Below are 20,837 nucleotides of genomic sequence, written 5' to 3'. Positions count from 1 at the left end.
GGGGTCTCAGGCTGCCGAGGGACAGGCGCCTTGGCTAAGCCGACGGGAGGTCGTAGGCACTGGACCAGGGGGATGTGTCCCCTGAACAGGACCACGCTGCTTGGACACGGGAAGCCATTGGCTCTGCACAGCTCCTCCTCTCTGCCCCCCACCCAGCCAAGCACAGGCTGTTTGCAAACCTCACCATCCCTGGGACAGTTGATGGATGCACACCCCTCAGTTCCCTGGAAGGCCAGGCTTAAAGGCAGGCCTATCCCTGCACAAGGCATACAGGAGGAGAGCTCAGGCTAACAGACACCATATACTCGGCGGGTGTTGTTAGGGTTGATGTTGAGTAGCTAGCTGCTTGGATCCCTTCATCACTAAATTAAACCACATTTCTGCCGAGGCACCTCCTGCCATTCTCTGAGCTGGATGTTCAAAAGGGGCTCCTCAGACACTCTTGCTGCTTCAGACATTCATTTGTGTCGGTTCAAATCATCTACTTATCCTAGCTGCTAGCAAGGAACTGATTTCAGGAAAGCCAATAGAGGCATTGCTTACCCCAAGCCCACTGTAAAATCAGAAAACACCAAAAGCATGCAGTCAACTTGGACAAAACATCGCCCCTCTGACTTCATGTACTATGTAGCTAGGAAGATGTCCTATTTTATGCTGCACGATTTTCCATAAAGTTAGGAAGCCCGACTAACACAGAGGGCTTTAAGAGCTTAAATGTATTATGACAGTTGTATTAGATATATTTTTAAATACCTTTTCCAGCGCTTCTCTATCGACCAGCTCCTGCACAGCCAAAAGCTTGATACTGTAAGAAAAAACAGAGAGAAAAAAAGAATGAATCACTCCATTGGAAGCATTACAGAAACACAAGCAACAGCAGAACTGAAGCTCTCTTTTTATCTTACCTCACAAAAGAGCCTATAGAGGTAAAGATACAAAAAAGTGCTAAGGATATAATAAACCAAAGCAAGACAGAGCCAGTGTTACTTCGTTTGCTTTGAATTAGCTGTCCCAAAAAGATCGTTTCTGACTTATAAGCATATCTGAATTCACCTTACAGAGAAACTGCATTGATCATTACATTTTTAATACCCTAAATTAACACTGAAGGATCTTCTGAACGACTAACACAGAGAAAGACTCTAAACATTTCTATCGGTTTTAGTCAGCTTTGTTCTTCAGTATCAACAGGTTTCTATGAGTCCCACAACAGTCAGTCCCGGGGGTTTACAATATTATATATTAGGTACAGTTACTAAGACAACCCAGCTCAAGAAATTTGAGGGACATACGAGGGAAATGTGCATAACTGTTTGAAAGTAGCGCAGAGAGATAATCCATCATTATTATTCTTGCAATGCCATTTGCTAATCAAACCCAAATTTCTTCACCTACTGAATCTTTTCTAAGTTTACCTCTGGGGCCTAAATCCTGCACACTGAATTTTGTTCACTTCAACAAGATTATGAGAGTTACTCAAGCAGGATTTTGCCCTGTAAGACAGGTAAAATCACAGCTAAATCAAGGTATGTAAGAGAACCTTGTACAACATCTATACTTTCATAATCAGTTTAATGACTAATTAGAACTTATCCATCCTCCTTCAACTTCAGTTACTTGCACGTGTCCCCATGTAGTGCAAAAGCCCAATCCTCTCCACGCTAAGGAATTTCAGGAAAAGATCTTGCTGCATCCCCACCAAGCTGCAGGGCTCACAGGACAGGGATGAACCTGAAAAGTCTTGGCAGAGCATTGCCAGCAGGTCGAAGGAGGTGATCCTTCCCCTCCACGCAGCGCTGGTGAGGCCCCACCTCACACCTCCCTATCCCTGGGCACTCGCCATCAATGGTCCACAGCAGCTGCCTTGGCCAGAGAGCAGAAGGGATCAACAACACATCCACTTACGGAGCCAGGCATCTACTTTAGGACGGCGTGGTTACAATTCAGCCCACCTAAACTTTCGCTCTCTACAGCTTTGGTGCCTAATCGAAGCTAACATTTAGATTCGCTATATGGTCAATGAAACGAGAGAGGAACCTCACTTCCCCAGGGCAGTTCAACCCACCCCTCCTGGCATCATCCCCTATGTCCTCCCACGGGGCAGAAGCTGCTGTCACGCTATGCTGCCCCAAGTCAGGCTTGCAGAAAGCTGGTAGCCTTTTTACCCATGGAGTAGACCAGTATTGCAACTCCGACTGCTCACCTTCCTTACCCAGTCTTAAAACCAGCCGCTTAATATATTACCCTTGGACTCCAGAGGATAATTTCCTTTACCCAGGGATACAAAAACATTTCCGTGGCAGTGTCAGAATCAAATGATGCATATAAATATTGTTTAAATGACTCTCACGACTCTGTAGACAGACACAGCAAAGAGCCAGTATAGTTAAAAGCTCATATTCAAGACTGTGCAAATAGTTGATGTAGAAGTCTGCCAAAGGATATAATTTGCCATGTACTACAAGGAGTTTTACTAGCCTTTCAAAACCTCAGAGCAATGTTGCATAATTCTTGACTGTTCATGGACATCTTATACATTAATTATGTATGTCCATCCTGTAACAGCAGCTGGCAAAACATGGCTTTAGTCCTGTCCTTCTACTGTGTTACAATGCTTTCCACTACAAGTATTCACAGCCTAACCCCTAAACATGAATGTGCTTTCACTTTAATGTACTTCTAGTTTTCAGATGTCTTCAAAGCATCATAAAAAGCCTATATCCAATGAGTTATAAAATAGCCCCAGACCATACTTTTCCAGTCTGTAGGTGCTATTATTACTAAGACAGAGAGAGTGGAGATGGTTCAGAAAACAACGGGATAATCAGGAAAAAGAAAAAGGTATTCCATTAAAGCCCAACCACTACAGTAGCAGGAGACACGTGATTTTCTGCTACCGTTTGGTGAACACACTAGGCTGCACACAAGCATTCAGCTGAACTGGAAGGTACTTAGGGAAAGTATAAAGCCAATACAAGGTATTTTTTGACATCATTTTCCTTGCAATTCAGCCAGCAAGCAAAATTAAGATAGGATGGGCACCGAGCAAAGAAGGCACCTCCATTTAAAAACACTGCAATGTTGGGTCCAACCCTCAACTTCAGAAGGAGCCTAGGCTGATGCATCGAAGTTCAATAACATAGGCAGTAGCAATGCAGCCCTGATCAAGACCTGTCTCTGAATTCAGGGCTCGCCTCTTAGTTTTGGATGACCCACCTCTGTTGCAGTGCACTTCGGGAAAACGCAGGACAGATGAGAGGGAGGTAGTCTAACACGCATGTGGTGGCATCTAGGATGCTCACAGCCAGCCGGGCTGCTGCAAAGATTGCTTCAAGTCCTTGTGTACATAGTAAAAACTAACATTTTGCCATTCCCTTCTGCAAGCTGTACAACAATGTGGGTTTTGTTATGCAAATTACTTTTGTCTTTTTCCTTTTGAAATCAGAGACTTTTCAATCACTTAATCATCAAGAGGTAGAATTTATCAATCAAGGCTGCTGATGCTTCTGCTGATTGACTGATTTATTTCTAGAACATTAATTGTGGATTATCTGACACTCAATAGCTGCAGAAGAAAGACATAGAATGCCCCAAATGCAAGTACTGTTTTCATTAGAGATCATCATCTTATTGTACGAACCTACCCTCCTTCCCATTTACACCAGTAAAGCCCCACAAGATCGCCTTCAGCTGGTATGCTTTTATGTAAAACAAAGTATACCAAGTTACACAGAAGCAAGTAACAAAGCAGGGAGCACGAATCTTTTTACTTTATCTCATTATATTTCCAGGGATGCTGTACTCTTGTTCAGAGGTGAAGAACCCATACAAAACGTTTACATTCTGCAGAGAGAACTGCATAAGCAGGGCCAGAAGCAAATCCGAATTCAATGTTGTTACATGATTTGCAACAACATTGGTTTGACTCTTGGTGAGAAAAAGACTTCCCTCTACTGTTAAAAATTTACAGAGATCAATGTTTGCCCAGTACTTTACTCTTTTCCCCTCAGGTGACACCAGGTATTTTTTCTGGGTCAAAAGGAATCAGCAAATGCAAATATCGGTCTTCATACAACCAGCTGCAAGACACTTCTTTCCTTGAAGCACCATCACGGATGCTGTCTCTGCCCATTGGATTACAGTCCACTACCTGGAAAATTGCTCTTGATAGCCAGTTATTTACTGTTATTTCTTCCAGCAATTCCAAGCAACGTTTGTACGTGCTACTTTATCCAATGTCGGCTTGGAAATCCAGCTTCTTTCAAGGCTGCTGCTTTGGAGGTTTGATGCTTTGAAAAGAAATCAGGCTGTTTGTTTAGGCACTACATCGGCAATCCTACAAGCACTGAAAGCAGCTCCTAACTACATACGCTGTTTGCAGCTTATGTGTTCGCCAAGGATTTTGGAGTAGATGGATGTAGAGCTACTCAGTAACTGAGAGAGAGGAAAAAACTCTAATAAAGCAGAAATGCAAAGAGCTACCAAAAGCCAATGCTGAAGCCCAAGGTCTTGCTGTCTACAATACAACACTTATGTACTCTGTTTATATACCGCAGTGTCATTTCTTTCATCCTCACCTGCACCTCACCAACTCATGAATAAAGTTGTAGAAAAACATATTTTCTGAAGAAATCTCTTGGTTACTAGTGCACCTGCTCTAATCTACCAGCTTTAAAATATACTGGTAATAAATCTGTACTGCAAGTAACTATATCGACTTGATGAAAATGGCCCTGGTTATATCTGAAACCATATTAAAAATACTGACTCAATTACATGATCTATTTACAAAAAGCTATTGAAATTAATATCCTGGCACCCCAGGCACACTCAAAATACTTGAAAACATGCAGTGATCAGGATGAAGGACTCTCCTCCAGCAGTAAAAATATGCAAACATGATGTGCTGTCACGGAAACACATGACTCCCTCTTTTTTTGGCCGTGGGTGACGCATGGCGTTCTCCTCTAAGGGAATTCCTTTTGGCTTCCAGATGAGTCACAGTGCTGAGCAAACGCCTATAGCTACAGCACATTTCTACTCCTCAGGGTAGCTTTGCAATCCTTTCCTCTAAGTCTTCTTACTTAAAACCACGTAGCATTGGGTTCCTCTCTCTAATCTCACATATCCATGAATAATTTAAGCCTTTTTAGCAACGTTTTGCAATACTGCAAACTCGCCGATAGGTCCCTTGCTGGTTGGTGCATTCCTATTCACCATGAGCCATCATCATGTTTTATTTGCATTGAGCTTCACTTCCCAGCTTGAGTTCGCATTGCCCCCAAAATCCCATCTGTTCTTGCAACAGGTGACGTCAGGGCCTTCCTAAGAACTACAAACCAGTGAACCTACAGCTCTGCAGCAAGGCAGATGGGATAGACAGAAACTGCGGCGCAAGGTAGATCCAAGATCTACCCATGCAGAATGCACCTGAGGTTTTCACCTGAGGAAGACAAGCTGCTTCCCCCAAAACCAGCTTGAAGGGTGAATTTTGGTAATTTTGAGAAAAAGGGAAGGAGGAGGAAGTGAGGAAAATGTGAAGCATTAAGTTCAGTGATCAGAGAGTCAGCAAAGCCTTTAAGCAAACGCTTGGCCTCACGACGGCATCCTACAGAAGCTGCTAGGTGCTGTGATGCAGGGCGGCTGCAAAGGTAGAGTAGCAAGACCCCAGCTGGAAGCTGGCACTGCCGGCGCCTGCGCCTTAGCTCTCCATGCCTTGTTAGCCTGCAAACAAACAGCTGGTGCACGGTGAGTCTCCAGGCATGCCAGCACAGCCGGGTTTACTACTGCTTTGCTTTTCCCTCCCTGCAGCCAGCCTCCCTCCTCAGCCTGCAAGAGCAGAGCTCCCCAGCCAGCCAGTGCTGCCTGTCTCCTGCCTGCGGGTCGGTACCGCCTGTGGCTCACTGCCAGTCTTCACCGACCCAGGTTTGTCACTAAGCAGCAACGTGAACTGAGGACTGGTCTCAATTTGCTTCGCAAGCTTATACATCTTTGCTTGGGGCCTGAGTTTTTCCAAAAGCCTCATGCTTTCTATTAGTCAGTGCATAAGCCTGACTAACGTTAACAACATGAAGAAATGCCATTTGACTTAGTTTTCTGGCTCCTTCTTCAGCATACAGCTGTACCAAATCACGCTTCGGCTAGACTCACAGACATTATTATAAATAGCCTGTGCAAAACCCACTCAAGCCCAAACCATTACTTTGAGCATCATTAAATCATTCCCTCCTCCCTCCTTTTTGGTCCATAAACTTTTCTCCTTTATTCTTGAGATAAGACACCATAGCCATGTTACGGCCCATGGTGAAGTTTTATGGATGACTTCCATATCCAAGAGTATAGCATGGATGCACGTAACAGAACTGCCTCCAACTCACGTTAGGGTTAATTAACACAAAAGAAGAGGACGAGACCCCTTGAGTCATCAAATTTGTATGCTAAAATTTTATTTGCCTATCTACACAAACTGACCTCACTCATAAATCAGTTCTGCTCTACAAGCTGGGCATGAAACGTGAGAGCTGGGAGAAAAAAAGCCAAAAAAAAAAAAAAAAAAAAAAGTAGCTGAGCTCTGCTACTGGCCCCTGGTACCTGGGAGGGAGCGCTCCCCATCATCCGCCCACTCTCCCCACACCTGACCTCAGTGCCCAGCTCCCCTGCCGCAAGGGCATGCTCCGTTTCATCGCCGTTCACATCGCAGCCCACAGCCCCCGTTTCTCCTTCGGCGTTTGCCAGATGCCAGGGAGAGTAACGATAAAGATGGGGAAGTGGCCGTTGCGGGCACGTGTTCACTGTGAGGGCTGTGGCACATCCCCGCTGCAGCCAGCTGTCGACAGTCTGACATTAAGGGCTGTGATTAACTGTTTTCTAATTGTTTTAGGTGCAGGCAGAAGCTTAGGCACCAAGCACGTGCTGCTTTGGGAACTACATGGAGGGTGGGGAAAGATAATAGCCAAAAAGTGACAAACACAGAAAAACATATATCGTGCTGCTTAAGCAACTGGGGTGGGGGGTAGGAGGGGACTTAGGGTGGGTTTTTTGGGGAGCTGAGGGGTTTTTTTGCTTGGTTGGTTTAAATATAGAGCTGCTGCTGACATATTTGGAGCTGTTCCTTGCTGCTAATGTCTAACGAGACCCAAGGCTTGGTTTCGTGACTCGGCCCACCCCGGTGATGATGACCTTGTACAAAAGCAGGTGAAAGAATGGCAGGCTCCCACCCGCAGGATGGTGGACTACGCTTAACACGGTGAGATGACCGAGGAGCAAGTCTCTGAGCACCGACTTGAGCTCCAGCCCTGGGGGGCTGCAGAGCCATCTGTGCTGCTCCCTCCTCGGGGCTGCCCACACCGACTGGGGCAATGGGCGACCTAAACGGGAAGCCTCTACAGTGAAGGATTAACCTTTAAGACGTTCATCGATGCATGCACTGTGAAAAACCATCTCATTTCTACTGACATATCCCATTTACAAAGTTGTCTTTCCCCCCCAAGCCCTTGTTCACTCAAACCCCACTAAAAACAAAAGCAGACGGAAGAAAAGAAAAAAAAGCATGCTTAATGACTTTCAGCCTCATAAACTTCCTCCATCTATCCCTACAAAGTCTGACAAGGAAATAAAATCGGTTTCTCCTTTTTCACTAAAAGCATCTGCGTCTTCTCAATCACTCCTTAAATGGAAGGAAAAATCGCGTCCACCGCCACGTCTTAACGGCTGCTGGAAGCCACTGGAGAGCTTATAAAGTAAGCTGACAGGCTTGGATGGGAATACCATGCCATATTGCTGTGGGACTAGCTGCCAGCTAATGACACGACAAAATGATTTGGTAGGTTCTCAGGAAAAATATATCTACAGTAAGCAGAAATTAGGATAAAACCAGGGAGCTGCATTTCTTCTAAAATATATATATATATATTTATACTTACTTTATATATATATCCCTATATATTATAGCATACTATGTATATATAAATACATCATGTATACCTATATTATATATTAAATAGCCATTATAAATTTTATATATAATTTTATAAACATATTTTAATATATATGTATATTTATTATTTATATATACACATATATATACATGTATATTTATTATCTATATATATTTTTATATGTATATTTATTATTTTTATATATATACACATATATATACATGTATATTTATTATTTATATATATGTAAATTTATTTAGGGCCACTTTTTTGCAGTTTCCTAATTCGGATGAAAGCAGCTGTTCTTCGATGTCTAGCCATCATCGATTTGCCTGCAGAATGGTTTGAAACCAAAAAGCAGATGAAGGCTCCGCAGCTGGGAAGGGAACCAGGAGTAAATGGAAGGAGCAGAGAAACTGAAATCCATCAAGCAAATTGGCGGTGTAGCGCAGCCCGGACAAACACTGTTCCCCCGATGTTTGCATTCACGGATCCTGTTACATTATGTGAGTGATTGGAGTATTTGTCATGGGGAGAAAGGAAACTGTAATGGAACTAAAAGGGGGAAAACATGAATTATGGATGGTTACTACTGAGAGTTGAAGGGGGGAAGCAGCAGCATTACCCAAGCTAACAGGCAGGAGGCAACTGAAATAGTTCACTCCTTTCTTTTTCCATTTCAGTGGTTCCCTGGGTCCAGGGCTGCTCTCTCAATCCTCTCTCACACACAGTTCTCTCCTTGCTATTCTCTTTCCTACATCTTCGGCAAAGCCATCATTTTGCAGGACCTATGAACTTTGCGTCAAGGGTCTGACTTATGTTTAACTGATGCTGTGGTTTCAGCACAGCTATATCATTGCAGGAACAGAACGATGATCCATAAACCCTGGACTCTGTGTATTCCCAATGCAGGAGTACAAAAAGGGAGGTTGCGAGAACAGCAAACTTCCTCCTGGCACTCTGGAAGGGAGTAAGACGTGCTCACCAAATGACCCACCAAACCACAACCACTAGCAGAAAGCACTAATGCCCACATATAACGAGACCTGGAAACCTGCTTGACCTCCTCCTTGGGAACACGCATTCCAAGCTGTTTCCAAAGGGATTAAATCCATGCTGCTGTGCATATGGACATTTCCTACATCAGTAAGCAGAGCAGGTCATGCACAGAAAAGTTAAGAGAGGAGCTGCTAAAACTCCCAGACTCTCTGTGACTTTAAAGAAAGATCATTCTTCTCTTGTCCGTCTACCCAGAAAAGGTGTCTCCTGAGCTGTGATGCTCAACACGACACTTCTGCAAATTCTGGGGGTTTCTATCATAGAGAGGATTAAGAGCTGGAGGGAAACATCCTATTTACCTCCTCCTCCACATAGAGGATCACGTCTCAGGCCTAATTCTTTCCTTTTTCAGGTAAGGGGGAAGGAGATTGGACATCGTCTACTCATTTCCACTTGCATAAAGTGTCCCTTTCTGAAGATTCCCTCAAACTTTTAAACGAGAAGAAGTGCAGAAGGAGCATCCTTTTGGGTGCATGTGCATGTAAGTACTCTCCTTTCAGTCATTATCATGTTCATACAGATTTGCTATCCCATCTCAATTTGGGGTGCAGAGTACTGAAGACACGAGCCCAGAGCTAACTGCACTTTCTAGAAACACTTTGCTTGCTAAGCTATAGGCCATCCTGTGGCCCTTTCTTTTGCCGTCCTCTTCTTCTTCTTTCCTACCCTTCTCCAGCTCTCTCTCTGCAAACTGGTGCAACGCCAAGAGAGTGGCAGCAGTTAGAAAAGTAAGCTTCGTGGAAGACTTCCAAGGTTCTCAGAAGAAATGCTGGTTATTAAGGGCTGAGATACATTGCAGTTGATTGAATAGAACCAAAGCTGATTCCTGAGAGGCAAAGGTTAATTAGACAAATGGCTCAAAAGGATCAATCTGTTCTAACTCATTATTTGTTGATTTTTTTTTTTTTTTAATATTTTAAAAGAGAGTTTAAAATAGACTAGGCAGCTGAAAATAACCCCCAAATTCCCAAATGCATGAGATAAAACCACGGAAGGCCTGAGACTGCCAGTAACATAACGATTACAGAGTAGTAGCCTAATGAATAAAGAACAAGCAAATCAAATACCTATATTAAATTATATTGAATGCAGCAATCTTGTCTGCATGTATCTTCTAAGGGGGACCAGGTACAGACAGTGGCAATGCAGCTTAACTTCCAACACCATTCAGACCTCGGAGTGACAATCCAGGAGGCTTCTCTGTCACCACTTCCACCTACTCCTTCACTGATTACTCCTGTGCCAAAGCCTTCACTACATGATAATTCAGGCAGCAGAAGAGAATACTACTGCAAGGGGATGGGGGGGCAGGGGGGATAATCTGATGACAGTTATATTTACTCACAAAAACCACATAAGTTGTTTCAACTCACTTCTGACAGACAGCAAACCAAAACCAGTTGCTCATATTAAAAAACAGGAGAGGTGGTTTTTAGTTTCATTTATATAGTGATAAAATGTATTCTTCTTCTTCCATATTGCATTTCTTACTATATTTAGCCAAGAGTAATAATGTCTCCCTTTAAACTGGTTCACTTTATTTCCAGCGGTTTTGAAGCTAGGGAAAATGCTCTGTATAATGTTCACAGTCTTAGGGTTTTTTTATTTTTTAATTTTTCAAAGGATGCCTGTTTCCTTGTAATTCCACAGGAAGAGAGAGGCTTATAGAGAGTGTTGTGTTTGCGGCAACATTGATTTCTTCTGACTCATTAAAACTGGACATGGGCAAGTTATTTAACTTGCACTGAATTATTCAAATCTGTCCAACAAGGGAGGAGACTAAGCCTGAAAACAAAAATTTAGAAGCTCATAAAAATCAAAAGGTGACTTAGAGCTTCCAAATATAGGCATTATGTTATAGTGGTCTCTGGCATTTGGCTCTTTTTCCGGATTTTCTGAATCACTCCCTGCTGGGGTAGAGCTTCTTAGTTCCAGAAACGGCACCTTCTCCTATCCAACCCTGCCCTACTGCAGCAGTGGAAAAACTGAGTAGTCCTTAATTAAATCAAATGGGCATGTTTGGGAAAGGGCACAGCACCACGCTGTCGTTCTGTCATGAAGAACAAAGCTGCCAAAAAAATTATGGGGGCTTGGGATGCGAAGCAATTAATAGGGACTCTACTTGAAGAATTTACCTCTGTGTCCCTGCAAAACAGACTTGAACTTGGGAAGCAATAAAATGCAATTTGAAATAGTTTGCATCCCCTTTCTCCATCAGGTATGTGAACCATAAGCTATCAAGCTCTTACATGAAAGCTCCTCATGTCCTCTTATTCGTTCTCAGAAACTTAATGCAATATTACCTTGTCATACATGCACATCCTCCTCTCAAAGAAATGGGTTTGCCCGGCTAAAAACCTTACAAAGGAATACAGTGGGAGCCAATTCATTTTGTTAAATACAGGCCCAAGAACAAAGCTGCAGTTTGGTGGCAGGAGAACCAAGATCAGCTGGTGGCATCTGAGGGCCAGTAAAATTTAGCCTGGCATTATGCAAAGAGCATTGAAGCTTCCTGGCTGAATCTGGATACAGAACTTCAAAGTCTTTTATAGTATGCTCTTAACAAAGAGATTCACCCTCAGAAGTTGGCTCCTGTTTTGAAGAGGCTGGCGGAGCGCCACTGCAATTGTGCATTTCGTATGAGCATCTTCTGCAGAAGACTTCATGCCAAAGTGGAATTGTTTAAACAGTGGAGGAGGCCAAACACCAGGGATTAAAATAGGAGAACATACACAAGCGGTGCTTGTAGAGATGCTTTGAAATCTCTGAGGAGAGGCAGCGCAACAAGGGGAAAGGAGCACTACAGAAATCAAAAGTGGTGCTTTGGTCAAGTGTACTTTACAGCTCTTTCACGAGCAGCTTACGTTGTCTTACAAATTCAAAGACATTTCGACAGAAAGGATACAATGAAGTGCATCATTACAACAGGTAGAGAATAAAGCAGAAAATGTATTAGCAGACAGCCCGTATGTTTTAAGGACTTCCCACTGCGTGGCTAAAAGCCAGCCCAACCATGCCTCTAGAGTGGAGCTCAGGAAGCTGGTGACAAGACCCTGATGCTGCAGTGCCCTGCAAGAGCAAGGGGCAGGCATCAAAGGACGAAGAAAAGACTTTGCCAAGGTGACTGAGGCCTTGTCACCATGAGGGGGAAAAAAAGAGGGGTTTGACAAGATAACATTCCTGCATTACTACTCCAGCAAAAGTCTCCAGCGCAGGCCTAGCCTAACATTATCAAGTTTGCACGTCAACAGAGCTGAGCATGTCAGTCAGCACAGTCATCTACTGCACCGCAAACAGGAATGGCGACAGGATCCACTGCCAACAACCGGGTCGTTCTCTTTATAGCATCTCTACCATATGGTGAAGGAAAGGCCACAGTAGATGAGACTTCATCAAAACTGTCACTTGGCTAGCCCACTAAAGATTACAGAAAACAGAACAATTTGGTACGCAAGCTTTGAATGAATATGAACATCCATCCATCCTCCTAAAACTGAGGTCAACTGCACATTCCAAAATGTGAAGTAAAGAAACAGAAAACTGTGAAAAGAAGCAGGCCAGAGGGAGCAGAGGCAGAAAACCTGAGTTTCGCATACCAGTGACGATGGCGGTCCTCTGTCTTGCATGCACCCAAGACTTTAACTGTCAGGAACACCACTGAAGACAACTGAGTAAGGCTACTCACAAGTGGAACTGATGTCAAGCCATAAAGAATTTTGTTTATGCTGATGCTACCCTCCTAGGTCACCAGAAATGCAAAGAATATTGTAGTCAGAAAATATCAGTCAGCCAGTACTGAGGTCGCATCTTCAAGAGCCCACAGAAAACACAAATCAGGTAAGAAAACGACCCGTCGTGTAAGTGTAAGAAGTTAAAAGTCTCCTTTCCAAGAGCTAATTACAAAAGTATCCTACCAGCTTCATCTACAACATCACATGATACTGCCTTAGAATAGGGAATTTAGCTTATGGGGCATTTGGAGTACCATTTATATAACTTTAAACCAACTAGCAGACCAGACAGTCTTTCTATCAGTCCAGTTGTTTTTTACTTTAATAACAACTTTGAAGTGTGATAAGGGCTACACGAAGCTTAAGCCTCCGGTTAGCCAAAACCCACAACCTCATATAGCCTTAGCTCCGAGTAGCAGAGTAACACAGAAAGGTTTTGATTTAAAACTCCAGGGGATGCATCACATAGCTGCAACTCTAATCCGGGAGAGAATGTAATCCTTCCTCAATTCTGAAAGTCAGAAAAACTGGCTGAGTCGGCACTCTCCCAGCCAACTGCTGTCCTCGAACCAGCCTCTGCTCTGTTTGCTGGCTGAGTTTTCCAGCAGACCTATACTAAGCAGAAGGGCTAGACCACTCAGAAAGAAAGTATGCAACACAGACATATAGCAGAACAGACTACAGCCTGCTACCATTCGCTTTTTCTACTGCATCCCAGAAAATTCCTAGAGACTGTGTAGTAAAGAGAAGAATCCTCCAGCAACCAGATCCCGGGTATCTGTCTCCAAGAGCACTACAGAACCACAAACGGAGAAACGTTGGCCAAAAGAGACCGTCTGATGCAACAACCCCCTCAACACGGGACTATCATGAGGTCAGCTGTGGCTTCACCCAGCTGAGTCTTGAAAACCTCCAAAACACTAAGACTCCATGGCCTCGAGATAACTTCTTCCAGTGCTGCACCAACGTCTGAGCAAGAAAGCTTCTTCTAGCATCTGTTCTGAAGATCTCAATGCAGCCAATTGCCCACTTGTACTAAAGCAAGGAATTATTTTACCTGCAGTGCTAGGATTCTTGTTGAACTTCATAAGGCTCCTGTTGACCAAGCTGAGTTTCTCCAGGATCTTCTGGACTGAAGGGCTACCATCTGCCATGGCAGCCACTCCCCCAAATTATGTACTGTTACAGTGCATAATATCTTATTACCCACCATAAAGTATAATTACCCTGTGTAGCAAATACATACTACCACAATGGTCTTTGTTGACAGAGGAATAGGTTTATCTCACTAGACAGGTGGATCAAGTAACTTTTTCCCACCCCAACAATGGCTTGTGCCAGGTTCTTCAGATGACAAAGCAAGACACATACTAAAGAAGCCAAACAGCTGCTCTGCTTTTCCCCCACTCTCGTCTCACATAATGGGATGTCACCACTGTCCATATAATTGTCTCACTTGGCGGTTCCCAAGCTTTCTGAGCTGCAAGCTGCTGTCAAGATTGAAGCTGCTCTTCATAGAAGATTACACACCATTGTGAAACTTTTGACCAAAAGACACTACAGAAGGGATGTCTCACCCACCATGAAACCATGTCAGTCACACCTCAGGAATGAGGGAGGCAGGGGGGCGACTAATACTTTACTTGAGCTTCAAATAAAGTAAAGACTTCAAAGACTTCAAATAAAGACTCCAAAGACTACAAATAAAGTAGACTTCAAAGACTACAAATAAAGTGAAGACTTCTTCAAATAAAGACTAATACTTTATTTGAGCTTCAACTCTACGTTGTCAGAGTATGCAGGGATGCGGTGAGGAAGGCTAAGGTCCACCTGGAATTAAATCTGGCAAGGGATGTCAAGGACAACAAGAAGTGCTTCTTCAAGTACATCAGTAGCAAAAGGAAGACTAGGGAAAACATAGGCCCACTGCTGAATGAGGTGGGTGCCCTGGTGATGGAGGATACAGAAAAGGCAGTTACTGAATGCCTTCTTTGCCTCAGTCTTTACTGCTAAGGCCAGCCGTCAGGAATCCCAGACCTTGGAGGTAGGAGAGAAAGTCTGGAGAAAGGAAGACTTTCCCTTGGTTGAGGAGGATCAGGTTAGAGATCATTTAGGCAAACTCGACACCCACAAATCCATGGGCCCTGACGGGATGCATCCACAAGTGCTGAGGGAGCTGGCAGATGTTATTGCTAAGCCACTCTCCATCATCTTTGAAAGGTCATGGAGAACAGAAGAGGTGCCTGAGGACTGGAGGAAAGCCAATGTCACTCCAATCTTCAAAAAGGGCAAGGAGGACGACCCAGAAAACTACAGGCCAGTCAGCCTCACCTCCATCCCTGGAAAGGTGATGGAACAGCTCATCCTGGATGTCATCTCTAAGCACGTAGAGGAAAAGAAGGTTATCAGGAGTAGTCAACATGGATTCACCAAGGGGAAATCATGCTTGACCAATCTGATAGCCTTCTATGATGGCACGACTGGCTGGGTAGATGAGGGGAGAGCAGTGGATGTTGTCTACCTTGACTTCAGCAAGGCTTTTGACACTGTCTCCCATAACATCCTCAGAGGTAAGCTCAGAAAGTGTGGGTTGGATGAGTGGACAGTGAGATGGATTGAGAACTGGCTGAATGGCAGAGCTCAGAGGGTTGTGATCAGTAGCACAGAGTTTAGTTGGAGGCCTGTAGCTAGCGGTGTTCCCCAGGGGTCAGCACTGGGTCCAGTCTTGTTCAACTTATTCATGAATGACCTGGATGAAGGGTCAGAGTGTACCCTCAGCAAGTTTGCTGATGATACAAAACTGGGAGGAGTGGCTGATATACCAGAAGGCTGTGCTGCCATTCAGCAAGGCCTGGACAGGCTAGAGTGTTGGGCGGAGAGGAACCTAATGAAGTTCAACATAGGCAAGTACAGGGTCCTGCACCTAGGGAGTAATAACCCCATGCACCAGTACAGGTCAGGGGTTGACCTGCTGCAAGGCAGCTCTGCAGAGAAGGACCTTGGAGTCCTAGTGGACAAGAAGTTAACCATGAGCCAGCAATGTGCCCTTGCAGCCAAGAAGGCCAATGGTATCCCGGGGTGCATTAGGAAGAGTGTGGCCAGCATGTCAAAGGAGGTTATCGTCCCCCTTTACTCTGCCCTGGTGAGGCCACATCTGGAGTACTGTGTCCAGTTCTGGGCTCCCCAGTTCAAGAAAGACAAGGAACTACTGGAGAGAGTCCAGTGGAGGGCTACGAAGATGATCAGGGGACTGGAGCATCCCTCTTATGAGGAAAGGCTGAGAGGGCTGGGTCTGTTTAGCCTGCAGAAGAGGAGACTGAGCAGGGATCTTATCAATGCTTACAAATATCTTAAGGGTCAGTGTCAGGGGGATGAGGCCAGACTCTTTTCAGTGGTGCCCAGCGACAGGGTAAGGGGAAATGGGCACAAACTGAAACACGGGAAGTTCCACCTGAATACGTGGAAAAACTTCTTTACTTCGAGGGTGACAGAGCACTGGAACAGGCTGCCCAGAGAGGCTGTAGAGTCTCCTTCTCTGGAGATATTCAAAACCAGCCTGGACGCTATCCTGTGCGACCTGCTCTAGGTGAACCTGCTTTAGCAGGGGTGTTGGACTAGATGATCTCCAGAGGTCCCTTCCAACCCCAGTCATTCTGTGATTCTGCTGAGCGCCTAACCAGCATGGCATTTTCTGGAATGGACTTATTAACGTGCCATGTTAACAACTCCCTTGAAGCAAGCACAGCAGAAGGTTTTCCCCTTGTTCTAATATGTACTTAGAAAACAGCACAGTTGAGTTATTTTACATTCACTTATCAAAGTAGCCTTTTTGTTCTGGTATCTCATGACTTTGAGATCAGAATGAACCTCATCAGTTAAGGAATGTCATTAAAATGACCTATTTCTTCTACAGAAGAGGAGAAATCTGAAGTTCGTATCATGGAAGATATCATTGAAAGTTTTAAATTGTGGAATAACAAGTTTCAAATCAAGAGTGTCGTATGGGTACATACACAGAAGCTTATGTCGCTAGCAATAATGGGTGCTGTTACAAAGGCAGATTAACCATCTTTCAACTCATGACTGCAAAAAAGCCTGTGTACAACAGGACACATAGTAAATGCTTCCCTGCAGCTGACTACTGTACACAGGAGCAAGTCGTGACATTCCCACTTATTTATGACAAATACAACCGCTGCATTTGTCAGAATACAAAAAAAAAAAAAAAAAAAAAAGAAATGCACCACAGTGTCAGTCTCCAAGCGCTCCGATCTGATAAGGAATCACACGGCATGGCTGGACCTCATCAGACGGAGCAGCACCACGCTGAAACACAACAGCACTGCCCAAGCACCCTGCTTCCAGCGCCAGCACCACAACCATGCCGGCCGCATTCCCCCTCCCAAGACAGCTGCCTGGCAGAGCTCCATCTCCCCTGACGGGCAGCAGCACTGACCAGGCACCAGAGGTGACCACCTGGTGGACCTCTCCCCACTCCACGTCCCCACCATGCAGCAGCTCCTCTGCCTGTGTATTTTAAAGTTGGGGTCTTCATACACTGTTCCCTGTGGACCTCCACATGCTTTACAAAGGTGGCAAGTGGCACTGCCCCCAACACATACACCCAGGGCATAGTCTGGCTTTCTCTTGCGACTGCGGATAAAGTGGCTTGAGCAGTCACCGCTCCCATTCAGCAAGCCGCATTCAGCAGCAATTTAAGTGAAGCCAACTTACTTGGCAGACAAGAAGCTCCCAGATTAATCTGGTCAGCTCTGGGTGCTGAGAAAGAGTAACAAGCAGCTAGTGGGAGGATCTCAGAAACAGGTGCTGCTTAAGCGGCGACGAGAATACACTTGAAGCTGCAGAGAAGTGATGACACTTGTCCAACACCACATCCGAGATGGAGACGGGACAGAGCCATGGTGGCTACAGTCCAGGCCATAGCTTTGCTCTCTTACACCACCTCACTTTTTATTCGCTCATTTAGACGTTTTACAGTGCATGAAAGCATATGCATTATATAAGTGGTAATTATATAGTGTACATGGCTCTTACTTCAGATTTAAGGAAAGCGTTAATGCATTATTCATTACTTCAGCATTTACTCTTTGCGATTTGGATCACTGCTCTAATTTTTAGAGTAGGCCCCCCCCCCCCTTTTTTTTTTTATTTGGCCCTAGGTTCCTAGGTATAATTTTGATTACAATTTGCAAGCGCTGGTTTGTGGAGGATTAATTATGGTGGTGGAGGCAGGGGGAAAACCTGGTGGATGACCAGTGCTAGTTTAAAAGTGCAGGACAGCAACAGGAAGCATCACAGTCGTCTTCTCGGCAAGACTCGGTCAAATAGCAGAAGTTTCAGGCTGCCTCTTTCTCAAAGTGCGACAAATAAATACCCAAATACTGAACAGCTACAGCTTGGTCTTAAAAAGCCGTATGCTATTTTAAAAAAATAAAATAAATAAAAAGTCAAACCAAAAGCAGAGCACCTAAGGAATCACACAGGCTGGGAGGATGGAAAGGGACATTAATTTCATTAGTCAGCTCTCATTAAACACAGATGCCACCACTGTCACAGAATACAGCCAGCATGCAGGTACGTAACCAGGTACTATAGAAATTTATAGAAATGACCATTACATAAATTGCAGAGGGCTGAGTCTATGGAGGAATTTTCTTTAACCAGCCTGCTAGTATCCACTAAGCTCTAAAGCAAGGTTTAAGGTCTAAAGCAAGGAGGACTTGTCATATCTGCTTCACCAGATGCATAACAGGGGACAATAAACATGACTCTGTTGTGTCAGCTCTGTTGCCAAAGGTTTTGCTTTAGAGAAGATACAGGTAAACTTGAAAGCAAAACTCCAAATCCTTCTAGTTTTAAAAAGCTGTGAGCCTGTTGGGGATTTAAAAAAAAAAAAAAAAAAAAAAATCTTTTTAAAACCTTTCAGAGAGCCACGAAAAGGAGATTTTTATTAAACACGTGATTCTCAACATCTTCTTATTTGTGCTACACAGCGTGAGTAGGGCAAAGATGTAAGGTGCTTTGCCTGCGAGGGATGCAGGCTGCTGCGAGCTGCGGGGAGCGTGAACTCCCTGAACTGAAGTAACCCTGCGCAGGCAGGGATCCAGCCAGACGTCTTCGGGGTTACTAGGATTCACGTTTAAAGAGGAGAAACACTGAGTCTCTCTCTCTCTGATAAAAATAAAAATTGCCAAAGGCAGATGTCTCCACATGCTTAAATTCAGTCGGATATTATGTGGTTGGGATTGCATTGCCGCAGGGTTTAATAAGAGGAAGTTCTCTTATCTCTCTTGGTTAGGCAAAAAAACATGTCTTTTTTGCTTTATAGAGGAAAGAAAAATAGCACCCACCACACAGCCACAGCCTCTGTGCTAGTGTAAGGGGAGGAAAAAAAAAGTTCCTGACATTATGCAAGTCCTAGCAGTGTAAGAAAGGTTAATAGGGTTTAGTGGACTTCTAACAGAGGATAACTCTAGCATTTCTTCACAGACCATGTGCACCAAAAAGGTGATTTCATTTGTTTTCTTGTTTATTCCTCCATGACTACACTCAAGGCCTCTGCTTCCAAGCCCATTCTCCTTTCTGAGCCAACGACCAATTCCCCTCACCATTCGCCTTGGCTAAGCAGGGCGGTTTTACGCAGCTGTGCAGCACGTGTAAGCGTACTGACACTTGCAGACACGGCAACGCGTTCCTTCCTCCAACGGGACTGATTTTGGTTTGCAATCTAGGTGGCCAGGATATCCAGTGAGAAGGAAAGCCTCCGCACCTTCTCCTAAGGAGCGGCATCTCAGATGTCTGTCCTCCCAGCCGCCTGGCTGCTCTCCCAGCGTGGCGGCAACCAGGCACCTGGGGCTTCCAGAACATGGCACCAACTTTGTCTTACAACAGATCTGCCTACGGCCCCTTGGATGCTCACCAATCTTTCACTAGTTTAAACCTTCAAATACGATTCAAATCATTACTATGGCATATATGTACAAGATGATAAAGCCTCCCCAATGGCTCAAACCCCAATTCTCAGGAAAAGATGAGCCATGTCACAGGTGATGGGGAAAAAAAAAAAAAAAAAAAAAAATCAAGTACAGCAGCATTCACCAGCACTTCACTGAGAGAAGAAAAAAAAAAAAAACAAAACCTAAGCACAAGATTGCTATTTGGCATCTCATTCAGGATAAGGTCAATATGAAGCAGCACCATCCTCACGGGAATGAGCTCAAGGAAAGAAAAAGGGAGTCCTAATGGAGTGGAGGAGTACGATGGGTCTCTGGGTGACACCGTAGAGCAAAGTCAATCTGTTATCGAGTCTCCAGGGTGCTCAGCGAGGCCGTGAAGGTGAGCTCCCCAGCCACGCGTGGGCCTGGGTGGTCCCACCTGGGGCAGTGCCGCTTGTGCGAATGACCGCGCAGCGACGCAGGAGGGAAGCAGTACGCTCGGGGAGGGAAGGCTACAAACAAGAAGAGGCGGCAGTCACCCCTTCCTCTTTTAGGAGAGCACGGGGGGGAGATGACAACACACGTAACACCTCATGACACAACCACACAGAAAAATGCTAAGGACAGCTTTCCTAGAAAAGCAGGGTAGAAGAAAGGAGCAGGAAGGAGAATTTCCTTCTCTTCAGAGAAAAGCATGAATAGCTCAGGCAAAAACTGTACTGTTAGGGCTGAAGCACAATTTAATAGTCAGGACAGACAGACAAAGAGGCTGAGCAGTCACTGGAGCAGATCCTCAGCAGAGATGCTCCCCCCTTCACTGCAAAGGGAGGGCCCTGGGCTGGGTGGCAGGGTCCTCTTTTCCCATGGCCCGAAAGAGCAGAGTGAGGATCACTACAAAACCTCCCACCCTCCCACCAACATGGAGCCTGGCAGACCACGCAGGAGGAGCTGGCACACACAGGCCGTTTAGCAGTAAGTTGCGTACCTTCTGCCTACACAAAGAAACTCAGGTTATTTAATACCAGTTGCTACTTCATGAAAGAAAAAGACAACTCGGCTTTTTTCCAGCCTTGTAAGAAGCCATTATCCACGTGCATACACAGTAACGATGGTGGCATTTCTGCTCAGTCATAAAACACCCAAATAAATGCGTG

General features: G+C 44.7%; 1 protein-coding gene across 1 annotated transcript in view; it reads right to left on the bottom strand.

Moving 5' to 3' along the window:
* The window catches only part of EEPD1 (endonuclease/exonuclease/phosphatase family domain containing 1), a 67,290-nt gene that overhangs the window by 28,997 nt on the left and 17,456 nt on the right, over positions 1 to 20,837 (bottom strand). The window contains exon 2 of the mRNA XM_082304070.1: positions 754 to 805. Coding sequence (XP_082160196.1) covers positions 754 to 805 — 52 coding nt within the window. The remainder of the gene's footprint in view (positions 1 to 753; positions 806 to 20,837) is intronic.

This window comes from Platalea leucorodia (genome assembly GCF_965183815.1).
Source record: "Platalea leucorodia genome assembly, chromosome: 1".
Lineage (NCBI taxonomy): Eukaryota > Metazoa > Chordata > Aves > Pelecaniformes > Threskiornithidae > Platalea > Platalea leucorodia.
This window is presented reverse-complemented; position numbering and strand designations above follow the sequence as displayed.